Source organism: Triturus cristatus, chromosome 12 (genome assembly GCF_964204655.1).
Source record: "Triturus cristatus chromosome 12, aTriCri1.1, whole genome shotgun sequence".
Classification (NCBI taxonomy): Eukaryota; Metazoa; Chordata; class Amphibia; order Caudata; family Salamandridae; genus Triturus; species Triturus cristatus.
In genome coordinates this window covers 264,094,577-264,116,489 of record NC_140595.1, presented here as the reverse complement: position 1 = coordinate 264,116,489, position 21,913 = coordinate 264,094,577, and the positions used below count along the sequence as shown (strand labels likewise).

Here is a 21,913-nt window from a genome sequence, read left to right as displayed (position 1 = left end):
CCGGACTGGTGGCCGAAAGAACTGGGAACACTACCTGAACCAGCTGAGAAGGTAAAGAACCTGAGGGTGATTGTGGACAAAAAAAATCACTTTAGGAGATCCGATTAGTGGGGTCCTCATGTTTCTTTCTCCTCAGAATTCTGAGGAAAATAACGTGTCTTCTTTCTGGTGACAGCTTGAGGACTGTGGTTACAGCACTTATTTTGGCACGCCTGGACTATTGTAATAGTCTCCACCTGAATATCCAAAAGAGACTTCTGAACAAACTCCAAGTAGTTCAGAATGCAGCTGCCAAGCTATTGACAGGCACTCCCAGGTTTTTTTCAGTCAAGCGGGAACTAAGACAGCTTCACTGGCTGTCAGTGAAACACCAGGCTCAATTTAAAGCCCTTTGTACAGTCTTCCGGGCTTTAAACGGAAATGGTCCAGACTACTTGAAACAAAAATTTCAATGGTATGTCCCCAGAAGAACGTTACGCTCTCTGGCAGCAAAACAAGTGATTGTTCCCTTAGTTAAAAAAGCTTCCTGGGGTGGCAGGAGTTTCACCACCTCCGCCGCTAAGGCTTGGAACAGCCTACCATTTCACCTTAGAAATGCAACTGAGCTCCTCTCCTTCAGACGAGAGCTGAAAACCTGGTTATTCACATTATAGCTGTCTCACTACACGGGAAACTATTAGGCAGTGCTCAGCGCCAGGGCACCTTAGGGTAACAGTCGCGCTTTAGAAATTTTAATAACATAACATTTGCTTTACATTCACACCTGATCTAATTTAGGTTCATGCCAATGTGAGGCTATTGGCAGTGTAGGAGACACTAATAAACAACGTTAGAGAACCAAGTTTCTCCTCTCATCAAATTGCCACATTCCATTTAAATGCTGTAGACTTGAAGTTTTTCTTTAAACCTTATATATTAACACTGCACCCATAATATGTACTTTCCTTTCTATTTGTAGGTAAAAATCCATGGTCTAATATGATTGAAATTCTTGAAGAGAAGAATGGGGCCGATACAGAACTGCTTGTGTTTGTAATGTCCCTCATCAACAAGGTAAACTTGGTCCAGTAGTATTTGTTTTGTCACAAGTCTTTGCAGTTGTGGTTGTCTTACTGGTAGAGTGTAAGATTTCCCGCTAGTATTTTGCTAGGCTAGGGACTTTGGAGGCTGATCCATAGCTGTCCTACAGCATTGAAAGCAGTATTCTTCATTGTGGCATTGTTCCCATAAGCCCTGTCTTTCCATGCATATTTTCACAAGTCACTTCACAATATTCTGCTCAAGCCTGCAATCATTAGACTAGTTACCATGCAGCTTATCCCTTCCAGATGCCTGCAGCATGGTGTTTGCCCAGTACATTGCAGTGATTGCTGACTGCTCTGTCAAGTACACATTGTGTGTGTGTGTGGTAGGACCTGCTTCCTGCCCTTCCTGGCATAGTTATGTCTCTTCCTGAAGGATAGTGCAGCTGCAGTTTCCATGTTATGCCTGTTGCTTCCACCTGCTTAGGTGTGCCATGAGGAGCCAGATGTCCAAGTTGCTGCATGAAGTTGACCGGTTGGAGGATTGAAAGCCTGGACCCGGAGGAGGATAATAAAGATGATCAAGTCAAAATTGAGGACTTCAGGCAAGGGTGGGGACTCCTTCAACACTGGCACCCCCAGGAGCAAGTCAAAGGAGAGCGAGAGTGAATCCAGAAGATTCATGTTGCAAAACTAAAAGTTACTTCCCTGTAGTAGTAGTAGTATTGAAGATTGAAGATGTAGGAAGGTGGAATCTGACTAATGGTTGCCCCCAACGTTGTGCCTGGTATTTTAGTGGTTTTTGACTAGTCTGGCTGGGATTCTGCTATCCAGGACCCCAGCCTATCTGCTTTCTCCTTAAAACTGATGTGAGTACCTTAGGTACAATCCAATTGGATACTGAGGATACCCTACCAGTCCCTTGTAGATGGTACCCTAGGTACCCAGGGCATGGGTCCCCCAGTAGGCCTACCAGGGCTGCAGCACTTATTGTGCCACCCTGGGACACCCATACAAACTGACACCACCAGACCACTACTGTAGTCTGGGTAAGGTGGTGCTAGCACCCCTTACGGGATATAGGTACCCTATATCCCACCCCATTACAACACATATACTCTCATAGGTCACCCCTATAGCAGGCCTTGGTAATCCTACAAGGCAGGGTGCTGAGGTATGTGTGAGGGGAGACCCCTACCTGAGTAGGGCCCCTCTGCAACCTTCGTAAAATCATTGTGGGGTTGTTTGTAGTGTAGCCATACCATATACTCTTAACCGCATTATAAGTCTATCGTGATAGCGTGATAACTTGAGAATGGCTACACAGAACCATGTCGTGTTTGGTGTCAAACATGTAGGAATCATACTCCCAGTCCAGCCATGGGCATGAGGGCACGATTCCCCCCTGCTAGAGGGGCGATATGGGAAAAGCGGCAGAATTTAGACACCAACTTAAAAGTGCACAAGTAGTACAAAATGGCTACTACCCGCCACCCACACGACTCTGACTGGCTTTTGCTGGGGAAAATCCCAGCCTCGCCAGCTGGACAATAGGGCTCCTGTGTCAGGGAGGTGCTAGCACCTCCCCAGACAGGATATGTGGATTGGAACTGGGTGGGTGCACCATATGTTGCCTTTCAGAGTTGCACGTAGGCTGCTACAGTGCCTACATTCTGCATACACCGCCTGGAACCGGTTTAGAGGCAGCCTGCCCATCGCCCAGGCGGGAAACACACAAAGGGGAGTGGGTGTAGCCACCCTTTCCCGCCTCAACCCTCATTGGTAGGCTCTGATCTGGACCCTCCCCTAATCTTGGGGATAAAGGTGAATACTGTGTCCCCAGAGCCTCAGATCAATCTTGGACTTTACAGACTTGACCTTCGACGAGCTGCTGCCCAGCTGACTGAAGAAATCTCCCTTGGGATAAAGGAGTCAACCCCCTGCTTGGCAGGCCCCTGAAACACTGCAAGTGACCCGGTTGGAACTTCGCTGCTCCTACGGACTTCGTCGACTCCCAGCAACCTTGAGGTGGGTTTCCTAAGCATCCCAGAGGCCAGTGAGTGTGCACAGCAAGTCTGAGCACCGTGGACCGTGTGGGTGCCGAGATTCCCAATACCCCAGGACACCGGCCACCTCTTGCATAGCACACGACCCTGACCAGTGGGGAAGTTGTGCTTTGGCCCGTTATTGAGCCAACCACCAAGCAGCAACTGTGCCAAAGATCAGCGCCCTAGCCCCCTCTGGTGGCCCGTGGGCTCCCTTTTACGCACTCCAAATTGCTGCCTTCCGCTGTCCCTTGTCTCTCGACTTGTGGGCCCTAGCGGAGGACAATCTCGATTTCCAAGAGTTCCCCTGGTTGCTCCAGGCCTGCTCTACAGTCTCTCCAAAGGAGAGCTCTCACAGACCTCGTGGGTCTGCACCAGTAACTGATTTGTTCATCTTGCGTGGGTTGCGGTTGCCAAGGCTTAGTGGATCCAATCCGGACACTAACATCGCAGCGACCCTCATCCGACGTGGGACAGTCGCCCTCCAAAAGCTGGCCTTCCTTGAAGCCTCCTGGAGCCCGTGGCTGCAGATCCAAGCTACACCTCTTTCCACTTGAAGCACCCGACATTGAAGGGCTCTTTCCTTTGAGCTCCCTGGTCACTGTGCCCTTGACCCACACTCTGTCCCCTCTGCTTTCAGGTTCTTCTTTTCAAGATCTACAACTTCATTCTTCACGGCATCATCAACGCTTTTGGCTAGCAGCAGTTTTGTACATTTTCCCATTGAAAATCAGCCCACGACCCGACATCGAAAACGACCTATGCACCCGGCTTCCCTGGGGCAGGTAACAGTGGTACCTCGGTACTCTCGTGGTAGTGGGCTCCTCAAAGGCTTAACTCTAAGCCCTTAACTTTGAACTCCTGCTAGAAGTGTCTTTAATCTGTTTAAATCAAACCGCGACATTCTCCATAGGCTATAATAGCGATCCCGATAGCAGCTATTTCCACTGCACGCGCCTCCCGTGGGTCCCCTTCCTCATAACCTGGGGTGGATTCTTAAGGGGCCAGCGATCCTAAATGCCCTAGGCATTGTCTGTAGAATTGCCGTGGTTCTTATACCACTTTTTTAATATATGGTTTGGTCCCCCCCGGGGCCCTGTGATTCCAGTGCTATTTATTGTATCTATAAAGGCTTGTTTGAATTGTAACTTTACCTCTAGCCTCATAAAGAGACTTGTGGGATTCTGTCTAGAATAAATACATATATTTTATATATATATACCTGTGTGGACTACTCTTTCATTTGGTTATTCAAGAGGTTATCTATGGTAAAACAATAAGCTTAACACTCCTTCAAGACTTAGCCTGAAGGCTGCTCTCCACAGCTACCACTAGGATAGCTTTCTTTAAAGGTTATCTTTAACCTATCATCAATAAGAGTCGAATTGGACTGGTGCAAGGTGTCCCCTATAACTAGAGGACAGCATATGCCAGGCCAACTTCTCACAGAAGACTTTTCTGGATTCACATACAACCCTCCTGCTTCCCCTAGAAGAGATCTGAACTTTAACCATGGTGAGATAACTATACATAAGATAAGGTACAAAGCCATAAAACAGAACAGGTTACCAAGGGGAAAAATGTATCTGAAGATGCCTATATATATTTTTCACTGAGAAATGGTTAGATTGACATTGTCTTCAGCACTGCAAATCAAGCTGTGCCCTGCACTTTATAGAAGTGTTGTAAATTCTTTCAAAATCATATTTGCTTCTTTTTAACATGTTTTGGCGACTTGTCTGTTCTAATGGGACACTGTGTCAGTTTCTCCTATTGAGGATTAATGTTGCAAATGATCTTGCTTTTTTATCTTCTGTGTTAGGATTATTTTATTTTCCCTCTATGGCTGTACTGTATTGAACCCTGTCTTTTATAGCCACAATTGAGCAAATAAAGATTCTTTGATTGATTGACATTGTAATTAGGATTTAGATGTTTTTTTCATTTTTTGAAATAAGCGATACAAAACTGCCCACCTACATCCATTTGCCGGTGGTGACTTGTGCACTAAACATCATGACGTATGGTTGAAAAATCAAGTAGAGGCAGAAAGTAGCAAAGAAAGAGATAAAAGAGGATCAGAACAGGAAGACTGGTACGTTCGGGCGTGCACTGATGTTAGGATCTATGGAGGTGAACTCAGACAAACTAGTGGTCGTCAGGTACAGTCATGGAAGTTAAGCACACTATTTGTAAGTATCGGGGCAGTACAATTCACGGAATTCATCAGCTAAATATTTGAGGCAGGTTTGCCACATCTGGTCGAATAGAGGAAGGTGGTGCATAGCCACTACCTTCAGTTTTTTCCATCCCTGTTATGTCCCATAGTTTATGTAGCCAGTCCAAGTGTGCCGGTTCAGCGTCTGTATCCCATTTGGTGAGGAGGAGCTGCTTAGCCACTCCCAATGCTAGGGCAATGGCTCTGCCTGTAATGGACCGTAAGAGATAAGTGAGGGGGTTTAGGAAACCCAAAAGAAAATAGCTTGGGAACCTGGGAATATCAGTTGTGAATATAGTATTTACCGCTTCCAAGACTCCTTCCCTGAAAGACTGCAATTTGTGGGGCATTGACATGAAAGGTGTGTAAGAGTACCCTGCTGACTACAATGACGCCAGCAGCAGCCATTTCCTGTGTCTGCCCAAGTGGCAATCCTGGGCGGTGTGAGGTACCAATAGTGAGCAATGTTCAGGAGCATTTCTTTACTAGTGGTGTTAAGGGCGGACGCTTGTGCTCGGTGTAGAATGACATTCCACTCCGTCTGTGAAAGGTCGCCCACATTCCCCCTCCCATCTGGTGCACGCGGGTGATTTTAGGGGGGTCTGCAATGTAACTAAAAAAACATAGAGGTCGGATTGTAGTTATTTGTCAGTGGAACGTGTGAGCAGCCTCTTTTCAAAAGGTGTTAGTAGCCTACTAGTGTGCGGTCGAATCCAAGGCTGAGTCACCCAGTGTGCCCCGGTCAGGTATTGCCATGGAGCTGTGTCAGGAAGACCATAGGAAGACTGCAATGTAGGGAAGTCCATAAGCCCTTCAGCATCAAACTAATCACCCACCCGTTTGCAATTCGCTTCCTGCCAGGCCATTAATGCCGAGCGTGTGGCAGCTGGCAGGAAGTTTTGGTTACTTATCAGTGGTGTCTGCGGAGATATTGGTGTAGAGGGGCCGTGCCACAGCTGGACCCTGTCTCAAACCCCAATAGTGGCCCGAACTACTGATGACATATAGAGACTGATTGGCCTGCGGGGTTTTGGCAGTCATGGTATCTTCCAAATGTGGTGTATGAAGCACCAGTGTTTCTCGTTTTTGAGTGTGAGACCACTCCACCATGTAATGCAACTGCGCCGCTTGGTAGTAGCGCAGATTCAGAATTCTCAATCCCTCCGCCGTTAGTGGAAGATGGGCATGGGCTCTGGCCAGCCCAGCTTGCTTACCCTCCCAGACAAGGTCTCAAATACAGGATTGTAATTTGTCCAGCATCCTCGGGGGAGGTTGGAAGGGCAAGGTCAGCATAACATAGAGAGGTTTAGGAAATAATGTAATTTTAATAGCTCCTATTCGCCAGAGCCAAGACAGGCCGTTGGACCTCCACTTAGCGAGATCGGACCACGTGTTGGTGAGGAAGTGACTATAGTTATACCTGTAACCCCAGATATGGAATCCCACTTTCCGCCCACTGAAAGGAGAATTGGCCAGCAAGCAGGGCTCTCTCTGTCTCAGAGACGTTTATGCCAAGGAACGCAGTCTTCTGCGGATTGGTCTTGAACCCGGAGGCTTCCTTGAACACAGCTATGTTTATCGTCTTGGCTGCTAACGTGTTTTCAGGGTCGGTGAGGGTCAAGATTATATCCCCTGCGTACAGCATAATCTTGTGTTCTCTCCCGCCCATCTGGATGCCTGTTACGTGGGGGTTATTCCATATGCTTTCCGCAAAGGGCTCCATATAGAGCGCAAAAAGCAGGGGAGATAGGGGGCAACCCTGCCCACACGTGATGGGAAATGGGGTGGACATCGCACTGTTCATGCATACTCTAGGCTAGGGAGTGAGATAGCACAAATGTACCCAGCTGTGAAACCAGGGACCAATTCCCATGTTTTGTAAACTGAGATGCAAATAGGGCCAATGCACCCGATCAAAATCTTTTACAGCATCAACCAAGAGCAACAAAGCCGGTACCTTCATGCGCCGCACCTTTTCCAGAAGGTGGCACAATCTTTTGTGTTGTTGCTGTAGCCTCTCTCTGGGATAAAACCGGCTTGGTCAGGGTCAACCAAACCCTGAACTTAGGGGGCCAGTCTGTGGGCCAGAACACCTGTAAAAAATGTAATAGACATTTAAAAGTGAGCTGGGCGATAGGAGGAGCAGCATTTGGGGTCCTTGCCTGCCTTGGGGATCACATGATTTTGGACAGGCACATCGAGTCCGGCAATGTACCTATCTCACTAAAGGAATTAAACATCTGCGCTAAGACTGGGGAAAGCTGCGGGGCGAAAGCTTTATAGAGTTCATGCTGTAGCCGTCTGGACCTGGTGCCTTATTAGGCTGTAGCTCTTGAATGGCTGCTAGGATTTTCTGCAACGTTATATCTGCATCCAGAGCGGTGAACGTAGTTGTGGAGGCAGTGGGGGGTGTCTGGGATAAATACTAAGCCTGGGCAAAGCACTACGCTACGCTCGCGTAGTTTGCGAAGTTCGCGCTACTTCACACTACGCTAATTGCACGTAGCACAGTGCGAACACGCGTAGCGTACTGTTGCGTAGTGCTGCGGTCATTTTTTGCTTGCTCGCGGTCCTCAACGTCAAGTTGGCAACCACGTGCAAGCAAAATGACATCCCGGCGAGACTTTTTCCTTGTTCGCGATCAGCAACATCAAGTTGGCGATCGCGAGCATGGAAAATAAACCTCCCGGCGAGATATCCAACGCGAGGAGGTCAGGTTTCTCATTGCGAGTGGTCGCGTATGCTCGCGACTGCTCGCGATGAGACACTACCAGTTCGCGTTGAGAAAGCTGCCGCTCGAGTAAAAATCTACTTGAGCAGCAGAAAACTACCGCTCGCACTGTGCAAGATGCCATTTTCAATGATTGCACAGTGCGGGTTGCTTGTCCGCACTGTGCAATCATTGAAAACGACATCTGGCACAGTGCGAACAAGGTACTACGCAGTTCGCGAAGTGCTACGCGTAGCTCGCGTAGTGCGAACTGCACTTTGCGTAGCTTCGCGAAATGCTACTTCGCGAACTACGCCCAGGGTTAATAAATACGCCTGCACATCAGACTCCAGCAGGGATTCTGCCGTATAGAGGGTTGCATAAAAGGCTCGAAAGACATCTGCTATGTTCTCGTCCTGGTGTCGCAGGGCGCCATCCGCTCCATGTACTTTGAGGATTCTCCGATCGGTCGCGTGCGCCTTGGAGGCGGTTCACTTGCATGCGCCCTGTCTTATTACCTTGGTATATGAAAAAACAGTCACAGTGGAACAATTTAACTTAATTAAAACACAAGTATGTGAATATAAACTTAAATTGAGTTATGACAACACCTTATTGAGATACACAAATGACTTCATTTAATCGTATTGAGCATAGAAAAAGGTCAACATGTCAACCTATTAAATAGACAAATGCATGTCAAAATCATCATTTTCAATTACTAAGGGTGTAAGTGAAGTGAAAAGTGCAACATAAATCGGGATAAGTGCAGACGAAGTGAAGGGGAAGGTCGTGTGTTTAAGAACATCCAAAATGAATTTGAAGACCTAACCTGCCACTTGAATGGCAATAACACAAATGCAATAACATTAGCAAGAAAAGCAGTTGTAAAATCACTGTCAGTCTCGTGTATTGAACAAAGGGAAAAGTCGTCGACGTTTCGACCCCTAATCGAGCCAGCAATTAGGAAATCTTGGAAGCGGGGTCTTCTTCAGGACCAGCGGGGGGTAGGGAAGATGGACTTACACCTAGGGATAATGAGTAGTATTAATACGGTGTGTCTATGGGATCATTAATTGTCATTAGGTAGAAATAAGACAATATTTACCAGCAACAGCAAGGAAAACTCATGCTGGACTATTTGTGGAGTGGGCCCGAACGGCTCCTAAAACAAAACAGAAAGACGGAACAAGAGGAGATTGCACATCTGTATGGGGTCTCAATTGGGGCCTACTGGTCAAAGCAAGATGGTGTATTACTCACCATTCAATGTTGAAAAACCGGTGCTATTGATAGCAATATTCTTATCGGTATATGATGAATCACAATGGGCAGTGGTTCAAACGTAACCAAAGCTGGGGGGGTAAAAAAATTTGAATTACAATTCCCACAACCTAGTTTGGAGATGTACCTAAACCAATTAAGGTACAAACATCAAAGGACCCACACAAGTGAAGAGAAAACACAAAAAAATTGGCGGCAAATGTATCTAAAAAATATCTAAAAAGGAGTCACCGTGAGGGGACACCAAGGGTAAGTATGGACAGCGCTGCGGGGTTTGGAGAATATAAATCCGCTATATTAAGAAAGACCCAGCGTGTTACAGACTAAACAAGTAACAAGCCTCAGCCTCTAAAAGCCCGGACAGTTAATATGAGGCAGGCGAAAGCCCATGAGACGGGCGAGAACCCATGAGGCGGCGTTAACATCAAGAACCCAAAGATAGGAGATTTGTCTCGCAGCGTTTTACAAAATCAAAATATAAAACCGCCTAACGGCTCTAAAGCATGGAATCTAGTTAAATATGGCGGTTATTATAACTACACCCAACCCAGATGTGGCTAGCAACGGGAGATTACCAAATGGAGAGGTGAAGAGGGGCAGCATTTAATTTCTTGGTGGAGCAAAAAGAAAGTGAGAAGCGCGGTGAGATGCAATCTCTTGGAAAACGCGCGCTTGCTCCGCGGTGTGACATACCTCCCAGGCAGCGTCGACAACATCTGACAGCTAACCCTGGGAAGTGTCAAGTCGCTCGTTAAGTAGCTGACGAAAGCAAGTACGTCAGCGAAAGGCACGTGACGCGCTCATTGGACAGGGGCAGGGGGTGTGTCTGTATCAACGCAGCTGAAAACTCAGATGCTGCAAAACGAGCGGCAGACAACGTTCAATAGCGCGCGAAGGGCACTTGAATGTGTCAATTGAAACTGCTGTATAACAGCTTACACTCTAAGTTTCTTGTTTACAACATTGAGGCATAATAATTTCAGCAATGTGCGTGAATGCAAAAATAGGTAAAGTCACTTAGTCAAATATACGTCAGCTTGAAAACCATAAACATGAAAACCAAATCATAGTGCAACATATAAAATGGAGGCGAGCTTTAAAGTATCCTGTTTAAAATATATGCACAGAGGTAATGACCTGACTGCAAACGCAGCTTACATTCTGAAGCAGAGATAAACTGCCCTCAACGAGTTAACAATAAATATCTAGATAGAGTGTAGTTCAGATTTTGAAAGGGAATCAAGGCAATAGTAGGCCAAAGGGCGGAGATAGTGTCATGCAGCAAATGGTTATAAATGGTCAAGATTACCCCAAATTTAAAGGCTAGGTGTTATTCAACAAGGATAATTGTGCATATGTAGCGTCAAGTTCGTTAAGGCCATTAAGGACAGAATCAAACCTGTCCATCCATTTACATTCACGGGTGTTGAGGATTGCTCCCAGGTCGCCTCCCCTGATACCCAAAGTGATGGCCTCAAGAACTAGCCATTTCATCGATTCAGGGGGGTGGTTAAATGCTGAAAAATGTTCAACCATGGGGGCCCCCGTGGTATTGCATCTTATTCTGCTACAATGTTGTAGGATACGGCACTTGATCCTCTGAGTGGTCTGACCCACGTATATCTTGTTGCAGGGACAGACAATGGCGTAAATGACATTTTTAGTGTTACAGTTTGTCAATGTTTTTAGGGGCACCGTGCAATTGTTGAATTGAAACACTTTAGTTTCAATAGTGAGACTGCAAGCTTTACATTGTCCACATTTGACATGGCCTACTGGTGCCGGTAGTTGCCACATTGATTCGATTGTTGGCTTAGGAGGTGTGTCCAAAAAGGACTTTACCACTTGATCACGGACATTTCTGCCTTTCTTGAAGGAGTGCATGGGTGGTTCGGGAAGATGTAGTTCCGATGATACCAAATGCCAGTGTTTGTTTATGATATGCCGAATTTCGTTGCTCCTGGTGCTGAAGGTGGTAACGCATATTAGCCTGTTGAGGTCCTCAGTACGATTCTTTGGAGTTAAAAGCATGTCCCTATGGTTGAACCACGCTCTCTTGCGGGCTCTCTTAACCAACCGTCTGGGGTAGCCACGTTCAATTAGTCGCAGGGCATATTCCGCTCTCCCCATGTCTATCGCCCTTAATTGTTTCCTGGCAGATGTCAGTTGACAGCAGACAGCTGTTGAGCCTGATCGGATGTGGGTTGCCTCAAGCTCTCTGACCTGTGAATCCAGCTGGTGACGTTTGGTCCGCCTCTCCCTGTTATAGACTGTGGCCAGGGCCATGAAATGGCCCCTGGTCACAACCTTAAATGTCTCCCAAAATGTGGCAGCAGCAACATCAGGTGTATCATTAATTTTCAAAAAGGAGGTTATGGCTGTCATGGTATCTGATCGTATTTGGTTTTAGGTGAGGAGTTTTACATTAAGCCCCCAGACCGGGGAAGCCGGCAGGCACCTGCCAAGATTGAGTCCCAAAGTTATGGGAGAATGGTCGGAAAGAGCTGCTGCACTATGTCTCGAGTCACTTTGGGGGAGGTGAGGAAATAATCAATACAGGCATATATCTGATGGACGGCTGAGAAGAAAGTGCGGTCTAAAGTTGTGGGATGTTTGTGCAGCCATATATGCGTTAATCCTGCTTTCTCCAACCAATGTCTAGTGCCCGATTTAAGTCCCCCGATCTGTCCCACCCTCAAGGTAGACCGGTCCCTATGAGTATCCATTGCGATATTAAAGTCTCCACTCACCATTAAATCCTTGTCTGGGGAAGTCAGCTGTCGGCCCAGTGAGTCCCTAAGGAAATCTTTGTGAAGTTCGTTAGGTGCGCAGACTGTGGCTATAGTATATCTAGTGCCCTGGATTAAGACATGCAACGCTAAAAGCCTGCCTGGGATCTCCATAAAAACCCACTCCACCCGCACTGGAAAATGGGTAGGTAGGTAGGTAAAGCTTTATTCGATAAAAAATATCATAAAAGCACAACATACAATAAAAGTTAAAAAGGATCAAGTAAAACATTGACGAATAAAAGGAATTGATCATAAGTGTATCTAAAAATGGACTATGTCACAGAATAAGACACTATATACAAAGAAACACGAATTTCATTGTGAAAGGATTGGTAGAAAAGAATAAAAACCGGACCTCAACAACATTTCAATGCGTAAAAGTGGCAAGTTTTTTTTTCCTCAACAGCCAAGCGCAACCCAGGTACTTGGCCAATCCACATACTACAATAAGAGACGAGGTATCTGTTTTTAAAATACGCAACACAGTTACATAGTCTCTGGAGCCCAGCATTCTGCAAATTGGTCTCAGCCACTTAGATCTCGCTCTTCTATAAGTGTAGCAGGCAAAAAGAAAATGGGGGATAGTCTCCTTCGGAGATGCACAACTTGGGCAACCAGTTAATGTGCGTATGTGACCCTTCCAACCAGCCGTAACGGAGTTGAGAGGTAAGGTTCCTAATCTGAATCTCACATACAATGATCTATCCAGTGGAATCTGGATAAAATCAAGATATGGTTCCAATCTGCAAAGTGTCTTGTGCTCAAAATAAGCCTCAGACAGCTTCCCCACATTACCATTTCTTAACTCTCTATCATTAACCCATCTCCAATATGCCTTCTTGAGATCCAATTTTGAAGGGGGTGTCTGAGATTCCCAACAGTCTTCGTATCCAATTTCTCTCAGCAATTGTCTTACATTGGAGATCCATTGTATCCTCTTCCCAGTGTCAGCTAGTGTGAGTTCGCTTAGGGCTGCAGCATACTTAGCAAGCTCCGGTGTCCTTCGTAGTCTTGCCCAGAATAATAAAGGTCGAAGTCGTGCAATGTCCTGGATAGAATGTCTGCCTAGATCATAAAACAGTGGTTTTAATGGAGTTGATGTGGGAAGAGAGATAAGATCCCTCATGAATTTATTCTCAGACTTAACTACCTCATGGATACTTTCGTGACCCCAAATTTCAGCTCCATACATTGTGCAGGATAATGCTTTTGCCTCATATACCACAAGGGCCGGGGCCACTGGTCTACTCGTAGAGAGATGTTGTTCTCTAATAATGGCACCAGAAGCCCTCTTGTGGCATAAGAGCATCTTAGTTAAGTGAGGACTCCACTTCATCCCTTTCACGATCCGGATACCCAAATAATCGAAGGAGCCCACAATATCTAACGGGTTGCCATCCAAAGTAAAAACATTTCTAAAACGTCTTGGAGGATTAATTACCATTAATTTGGTTTTCTCAGTGTTTATAGTCAGGCCATAGGACTTACAAAAGGTACCAAACCTGTTTAAAATCTTTTGTAGGCCACCTGGGGATTTTGAGATCGAGAGTGTCGTCGGCGAACAGGAGGGTAGGAATTTTTTCACCAGCCATGGCTGGAGCATTGGCTGGGTCCTCTCTAAGAAGATCCACCACCCCGTTGATGTATAAGGAGAACAGGGTGGGGGCTAATACACAGCCCTGGCGAACCCCCCTGTTCACCGTGACACTCTCTGTGAGCTGTCCCTGAGCGCCCCATCTAATCTTGGCGTAATTGTCCTCATGTAAAAGTATTAAAAAAGCGAGAATCTCTGGAGGAACACATAATTCAGATAAAACCTGCCATAATCTTTGGCGAGGGATTAAGTCAAACGCAGACTTGAGGTCTATAAAAGCTAGAAATAAAGTACCTATTCCTAAAACTACCACTTTCCAATAAATCATAAAAAAATCTAAAAACTTGATCCATTGTGCCTACCTTTTGCCTAAAACCTGCTTGAAGATGGGATAAAGTATTCATATTCTCAATCCACAGCTTCAGTCTCATAAGAAGAACCCTGCCAACCACCTTCTGAATCACATCGATTAAACGGATAGGTCTATAGTTGGCAGGGTCCTCCATTTTTGTATTACCCTTTTTATATATAGGAATCACTACTGCGGCTTTCCAGGACTCTGGTACTATGGAGCCCCTGGCTATAGCATTCATTATGGCAGAAATAAACAATGCCCAGGGTGCTGGATCATGCAAAAGCAAATCTCCTGGAAGACCGTCTGGACCTGCCGCTTTGCCAGGTGCAATACTTTTTATTGCCAGAGTGACTTCCTGGATCCCAAAAGTAACATCGGTATGAAAGATTACGGCAGGGGTCAAATTGTGCTCTTCCTCATAGTCTGGAGAGGCAGCCTCTCCCGCATATATAACAGAGAAATGGTTATACCATTGCAGCTCTGTTATGTGGTTCGCGATACTTATCGTTTTAGCCCTCTTTCCTCTATTTAGGAGGTCCCAAAATACGGTGGAATTTCTTTTCAATGATGCCTCTTTAAGCTTCTGCCAATATGTTTCCTCCCATTCCCGTTTTGCGACTACCAGGGATCTAGAATATCCCTGTCTTGCTCTTCTAATCATGCTACTATCTTGCTTCTTTAGGTCTTTTGATAAGGTCATTCTTTTTTCTCTGCAGGCTTTGGAATACCATGGGTTCGATCCTTTCAGTGGTGCCCCTTTGCAGGGTGGATTCCCCTCTAGAATAAAGAATTTCCCTATCTTACTTGTAGTGTCTCGGTAAAGTGAGGATATGAATTGAGAGTCTCCCACTTTGTTTTGGACCTCAACAAGCTCCACATTTTTCCCGACCAGTATTTCCTTAATGCTTTCCAGCTTCTTTAAGGCGTCTGTTACAACCTGCCAACAACACTTCTTTAGTTGACATCAAGGGTGATTTATTGATCTCATACTCCGGGGTCAACCAAAAATCATTAATTTGCAGGCACAGTGGATTATGGTCGCTGTGTTTTTTACGACCATATCCACAACATTCCCCCAGAAGTGAATATCAATGAGAATATAATCGATGCGGGACGGGGTAGTTAACCTATTATATGTATATGCTCCACCCGTGTCTGATTTGGACCTGCCATTCACTGCTCTCAAATTGAACTCCTGAGTAATAGCATTCATTTGTATTGCCCTTTGGGACCCTTTCTTAATGGGAGGCAGCTCGAGAGGCGGAATGCCCCATCTGAGATCATCCTCACTGGTCCCCATTAGATCTTCGGAACATAGGGGTTCAAATGTGCAGTTTAAGTCCCCACATACAATGATATTAGAATGGGGGTGAATAAGAGTCATTTCGTGTTCCAGGTCAGATACTGTCTGGGAAGCCTGTCCACCCACAGTCCCTCTGGCATAGATGTTGAATAGCTCTAGAATTGGTCCCCCTTGTGGGCCTTTTATAGTCCGATGTAAAAGATCGGGGGAGCCGCTATTGTGGGCCTCCACTATCCAATTGTGCGTTATGTTAACCCACACTAGTAGCCCCCCCCCGATGGTCGACCTTTCCCTAGGCTTATAGCTGGTTTATAATAGGTGGTGTATCCAGTTTTATAAAGGGGGGTTACGCTCCATGTTTCCTGGAATAGGCAGACATCGAAAGTACCAATAAATTCCTGCCATTCCGGAATTAAAAGTTTTTTTGGGAGCCCTGCGATGTTCCAAGAAACAAAATTTAGAGATGCCGTGGAAAGATGGGAATTTGTAGTTGCCTGATTAGTTAGAGACATCTCTCGAGGGAATAAGGACTCTAGAGGGGATAAGGACTCAGGAGGAGTTAGTATAGACACTTTAATAGGGTCAGCATGGATTGGGTCTGTATCTATAATACGTCCCTGTAACAATTCTTGATCCAGTCAGTCCACCCTATTCAAGTTTGAATCTTCTCTCTGGGTCCCTACTTTACCCTGTGGCTCCCGCCCTGGAGAGACCCAGAACGGAGAGCGCCTGATCTGTATAGAAGAATAATCTGGTGAAGATGTACGGAATTCCAAAAGCAACAGATTCTCAGCCAATGTGGTGTTAGTAAATAGAAGCTCAATACAATCAAATTGGCTGGTGTGGAACCAAATTCTTCTTGCTCTAACAAGGTCTTCTCTGATTATTGACCTGCATCCTCTGACGTGCCTAAGCCAATGTATAGCTTTGTTTTTTACAGATTCCTCGTTTTCGTAGGCTTGGGTACCAGTAAGTCTGGGTACTTTAACCATATAAGCTATTTTCGCATTATCCAATGGGTGGCCAGGGGTTAAATTGGATGCAGTATTATCTTTGGAAAATGCCTGGGCCTCCTGATGACTAAATCTCGAGGGGCCAGCAGATTTTAAGGTGTTTGAAGTATTAGGATAATCATTTTGGATTTTTGAGCATTTCACAATGTCCGTATATGAACGTCTTCTGCCACTGGCAGAAGCCAATAATGTTTGTGTTGGCTCATTCCTATTGCAAACTAAATGTGCCCCCCCATATAATGTTGGCGGTAAATTATTCTGGGCTGGTATCCGGGGAGCTAGTGGTGCTGGGTTTGCGGAATTACATAATGGGTCAATGGGCATAGATGTTAATGGGACCCTCCTATTTAATTCCATCACTATTTTGTTCAAAGATTCTACCTCTTTCAATAATTGGTCAATTTGCCGCTCAAGAGTCTCTCCCTGCGTATTATATGTCTGTACTGGGGAACAACCTTTACAACGCAACTTTTACAACGCACTAACTTTACAACGCATTTTTTACAACGCATAATCCATTACAACGCATGACATTACAACGCATGACACTACAACGCATTTTTAAAAACTACCTTTACAACGCATTCCATTACAACGCATACTACCATTACAACGCATACCATTACAACGCATAATATTACACTACACTATCCAACACTTACCCTACTGTTGCACCCCCTGGAGTTAGAATAGTAATTTTTACCCCTATACTATCCAACACTTACCCTACTGTTGCACCCCCTGGAGTTAGAATAGTAATTTTTACCCCTATACTATCCAACACTTACCCTACTGTTGCACCCCCTGGAGTTAGAATAGTAATTTTTACCCCTATACTATCCAACACTTACCCTACTGTTGCACCCCCTGGAGTTAGAATAGTAATTTTTACCCCTATACTATCCAAGTCTTACCCTACTGTTGCACCCCCTGGAGTTAGAATAGTAATTTTTACCCCTATACTATCCAACACTTACCCTACTGTTGCAACCCCTGGAGTTAGAATAGTAATTTTTACCCCTATACTATCCAACACTTACCCCACTGTTGCACCCCCTGGAGTTAGAATAGTAATTTTTACCCCTATTCTATCCAACACTTACCCTACTGTTGCACCCCCTGGAGTTAGAATAGTAATTTTTACCCCTATTCTATCCAACACTTACCCTACTGTTGCACCCCCTGGAGTTAGAATAGTAATTTTTACCCCTATACTATCCAACACTTACCCTACTGTTGCACCCCCTGGAGTTAGAATAGTAATTTTTACCCCTATACTATCCAACACTTACCCTACTGTTGCACCCCCTGGAGTTAGAAAAGTAACTTTTACCCCTATACTATCTAATACTTACCTTAAATGCAATTTAATATTATGCGTTGTAATGGTATGCGTTGTAAAGGTATTATGCGTTGTAATGGAAATGCGTTGTAAAGGTAGTTTTTAAAAATGCGTTGTAGTGTCATGCGTTGTAATGTCATGCGTTGTAATGGATTATGCGTTGTAAAAAATGCGTTGTAAGTGCATGCGTTGTAAAAGTGTGCGTTGTAACGTCATACATCCGTCTGTACTGCTTTATGGTCAACCAGACCATTTTCCTGGCATTCTAGAGGAGCAGGAGCCTCCTCGTCTAAGCCCTCCAAGATTGCAAACCTATTTGAGCATGAAAGTTCAAGAGTAGCAATGGGTGAGTGTATTTCAATGACAGATAATGATTTCGTGGAGTCCAGATTTACTCCCTGACAGGGCTCGGATTGCCCATTAGGTGTGATGCAAGGGAGGGCTTTGGAGGATACTTGTCTAGTATTTTTAAACATAGTTGGAATCTTGCAATTTTGGCTACTAGCTATAGGTTCTCCCGCTGGTGCCACTACTGCATCTGAGGGTGCCCTGGTTTCCTCCAATATCACTTGGCAATCATTAACTATTGTTTCAATCCTCTCCAATACACAATTACCAGCAGCATGATTAACTTTCTTAGCCTTTTTCCCCTTTTTATTCGTACTACCCCCACCTCCCTCCATAGTCTTTCTTTTGGCCATACGCATATAATGCAGAGACTAATAACAAGATATGCCAATACTAACAATACTTTCAGCGCTTTTGTTAACAAGTTATTGTCCTGTTACACTGTAGAGGGAACCCTACTTAGTCGAAGCAGAAGCCACAATGACACTTTCTGTGGAGTAAAGCTAAAATCACAGTACCTTCGTAGAGTGAGCGGGATGAAAGAGAGCAGGCCCAGCCCTGCCTCTACCGGCCCCGGACGGCCACAGACGCCCCGCCCTTTGCCCAGGCTTAGCCTGGCACTACCTGCGACGCGGGGGTTGAACTGTTCTTTTATGCGCCTCCGGACGCGGAAACGGCGTCGGCGGCTCTCCTGCCGCTAGGGTTGCTGAGCAATGTAGTCCCCGCCTCCACTCCGTGGCCGCTTGGATGGTACTGCGGCGGCGGGAGGCGGGAACAGGCTGGGGGTGCTGCGGGTTCTGGAAGGCAGGATTCGCTGCAAGGATCTCTCCCGCTAAAATTCAAACAGGTTCCTGCTCGGCCGGGGTTGAACTGTTCTTTTATGCGCATCCGGGCGCGGAAACGGCATCAGCGGCTCTCCTGCCGCTAGGGTTGCTGGGCAATGTAGTCCCCGCCTCCACTCCGCGGCCGCTTGGATGGTACTGCGGCGGCGGGAGGCGGCAACAGGCTGGGGGTGCTACGGGTTCTGGAAGGCAGGATTCGCAGCAAGGATCTCTCCTGCTAAAACTCAAACAGGTAGCAAACAGGATCGCCGCCCCTGCCCTCTTGGCCACCCCAGATGAGACGTATTGGTGATCGAACCAAAGGGAGTGCAGCCGTAGCCAATCACCCTGTAGCAGGTGGATTTCCTGTAACATACAAATGTCACATTTATTGTCTTTAAGGAAGGAAGGAGTGCGAAGTGTTTAGCAGGTGCATTAAGACCCCAAATGTAGAGGCTAAGCATGGACAGTACCATGCAAATACATATAAGGGGGTATGTCGTTACACCACTAGCGGGAGGGCGCACAGGGCCTCCTATGAGGAGCATGGAGGGTTATCCGTACAATGGGTGGGGGGAGAAGAACAGAAAAAGGGTAGAAAGACGAGAGAAAAATAAGGGAAACAGTAGATGAAACAGGTGCCCCGCCTGGGGCAACCAGAGAGCAATAGTTAGGGTGCATGTCTTAGGCAAGACCAACAAGGATTCGGTATCACGTTGGAGCTCCGCTGGAGAAGTATTGGATCTGTGACAGAGGAGGTGTAGAAACAAAGTGTCCGTGGACACCTGCAAGGCCGGGTAGGAGTCACAGACTCCATAAAAAAACACAAGAAACATGGGATCAATCAGTGATCACCATCTGCGCCCACATGGTCACTTTCTGCTGGAGCTGCCGAAGGAGTCTGGTGCGAGCCTCCTGGCTGTCTGCTTCAGATGGCTTGCTCAACATTTTTGTCTTCTGCTGTTCGGAGCGCCGGGAGTCAAGGCTTATGAACAAGGAGTCCCGCTGTGGGGACATTGCACATGCAGCACACTGTAGGACCAGCATATCAGGGAGCGCTCGGGCATCCTCCAGAGTGCGTACCACTCAAACCTCCTCTTGCTACACAAACCAGAGACGAAAGGGATGTCCCCATTTATATCTAATGTTCTGGGCCTGTAGGAGATCCGTGATGGGCTTATTGGCTCTCTGGCGCCGCAGTGTTATCGGGGAAAGATCTTGGTAGAGCCACAGCCAGAGGCCCAAGTCGATGATTTTCAGTTCTGGGGCGGCTGCCATGATAACTTCCTTCTGCCGGTAGTAACGGAGGCAGGTAAGTATGTCTTGAGGTTGTGGTGGAATGGCAGCCGGTCCCCCAGCATGGTGAGTGCAATCCAGAGTGATCTCCTGGTCCCGCAGGGAAGGGCGCACATGTTTAAAGAGACGAGTGACAAAGTCTTCTAGCCTGCTTGGTACCACCTGTAACGGGACGCCTTTAATTCGTATGTTAGAGTGACTGTACCGATTCTCAAGGTCTTCAAGCTGATACCGGAGGCCTGAGTTCTGGTCAAGTAGTGCTAGCAACTCCTGGCGATGGCCTTCCAAGTCCTCCTCCCGCGCATCTCGGCCCTCTTCCAATGATGCCTCTCCCAGGCCCACCGCTTCCACATCATGATGGATCTCTTTAATCTCAGTCACAATATTTGGCTTGAATTCCCCTAAGTTATCTTGCTGGGTCCCAAACAGGTATTCCAGGAACGCCTTGGTGATGGGGAATCATCTCGGGCCATTTCACCTGCTCGGGCGTCGTCTGCAAAGAGGCCTGGCGCTGTAGACCGAGGCTTCCCCTCTACTTCCTTAGAAGTAGATGTAGCAAAGATGTCCTTAACTGAAGGGTCTTTTTTCACTGTGTGGTGGGAAGACATGACTGGGTCTCAGGAGGATCACAAGCGCACTTACCACCACCACACCACCACCATGTCAGAGTTCCAGCACCTGCCAGGCGCTTCGCAGCAGAGACACTCCAAACATCCATAGTCAAGCAGAGTGGCAGGGACCACCCCTATGCAGGACTAGGAATGTCCTACCACCCCAAGGGGGAAAGCTCACCTGCCTTTCTGTATCGGGCGGAAATAAACTGGCTGCCCAGTCACGTCACAGGCTGTAGGGTCTCCAGCAGCCCTCCAGAGGCACCCGGGGGGAGGTGGTCACACCAAGGGGCTCTCTGCACCACCCGCTGTCACCAGGGCCTAGGGAGAGACAGATGGGGCAGTTCACCCTTTGCTCCTACAGTGATGCCTCAGTCAACTGAGGTCCACAGTTGGGGGGGGGGGGGGAGGAGTGGATAAAGTGTCCCAGAAATGGCTGCAGAAGGTCACAGTATGCAACCCTTGTCTCGTGTCCCCCCCGGGTAATCGGGTCTGTCCACGTGCACAACACATCACTCCCTGCAGGGCACCAGCTTCACTGTGTGACAGCACCCCCAGGCAGGCCCTTGTATGCCGGCTGGATGCTTTAAGTGTGCCACACGCCAGTTGTTAATAGTATTTGGGTGTGGTGGAAGAGCACGCCGCACCAGCCGCAGTTCCGGGCCAAGTCTCCTTGGGGGTGGCGCAGACCAGTCCGGGTACGCAATGACAAGGCTCGGACTCAGCTGTGGTCCTCAGGCCCCACAAACCAGATTCCAATAATGGCCCAGAGGGCGGATCACACCGCAGCCCAGCCCCAGGTGCACAGCGAGGGCGGCACAAAAGTCCAGGAGGCCGCAAAACCAAAGGAGGCCCATGACAGCAACTCCGGAGCCCCAGGCCACAGCCCCACACTGCTATGCCCCCTCCCCACCAGGCCGACAGACCAAGCACTCACCCGCTGAAGGCACGAGGTGGGGCGCGGATCGGTCACCACGGGACAAGTTGGACGAGGGCCATACTCTGATCACCATCACCCAGCCACTGGCTCCCTCCAGGTCCCATGAATCCTCGTCACGCCCGGCCACCACACACCTCATGGGGCCGCTTCTCACTGGCCGCCGCCACACTCCCAGTTGGACAGCACGTACCTCCCAGCCGCCGGGATACTTGTCAGCCC

The 21,913-nt window shown here is 47.1% G+C and overlaps 1 protein-coding gene across 3 annotated transcripts in view; it reads left to right on the top strand.

Moving 5' to 3' along the window:
• Positions 1 to 21,913, top strand: part of LOC146775817 (FH1/FH2 domain-containing protein 1-like) — a 2,636,482-nt gene that overhangs the window by 814,063 nt on the left and 1,800,506 nt on the right. For all 3 annotated transcript variants that reach the window (XM_085639988.1, XM_085639986.1, XM_085639987.1), the window contains exon 8: positions 959 to 1,053. In XM_085639988.1, coding sequence (XP_085496114.1) covers positions 959 to 1,053 — 95 coding nt within the window. The remainder of the gene's footprint in view (positions 1 to 958; positions 1,054 to 21,913) is intronic.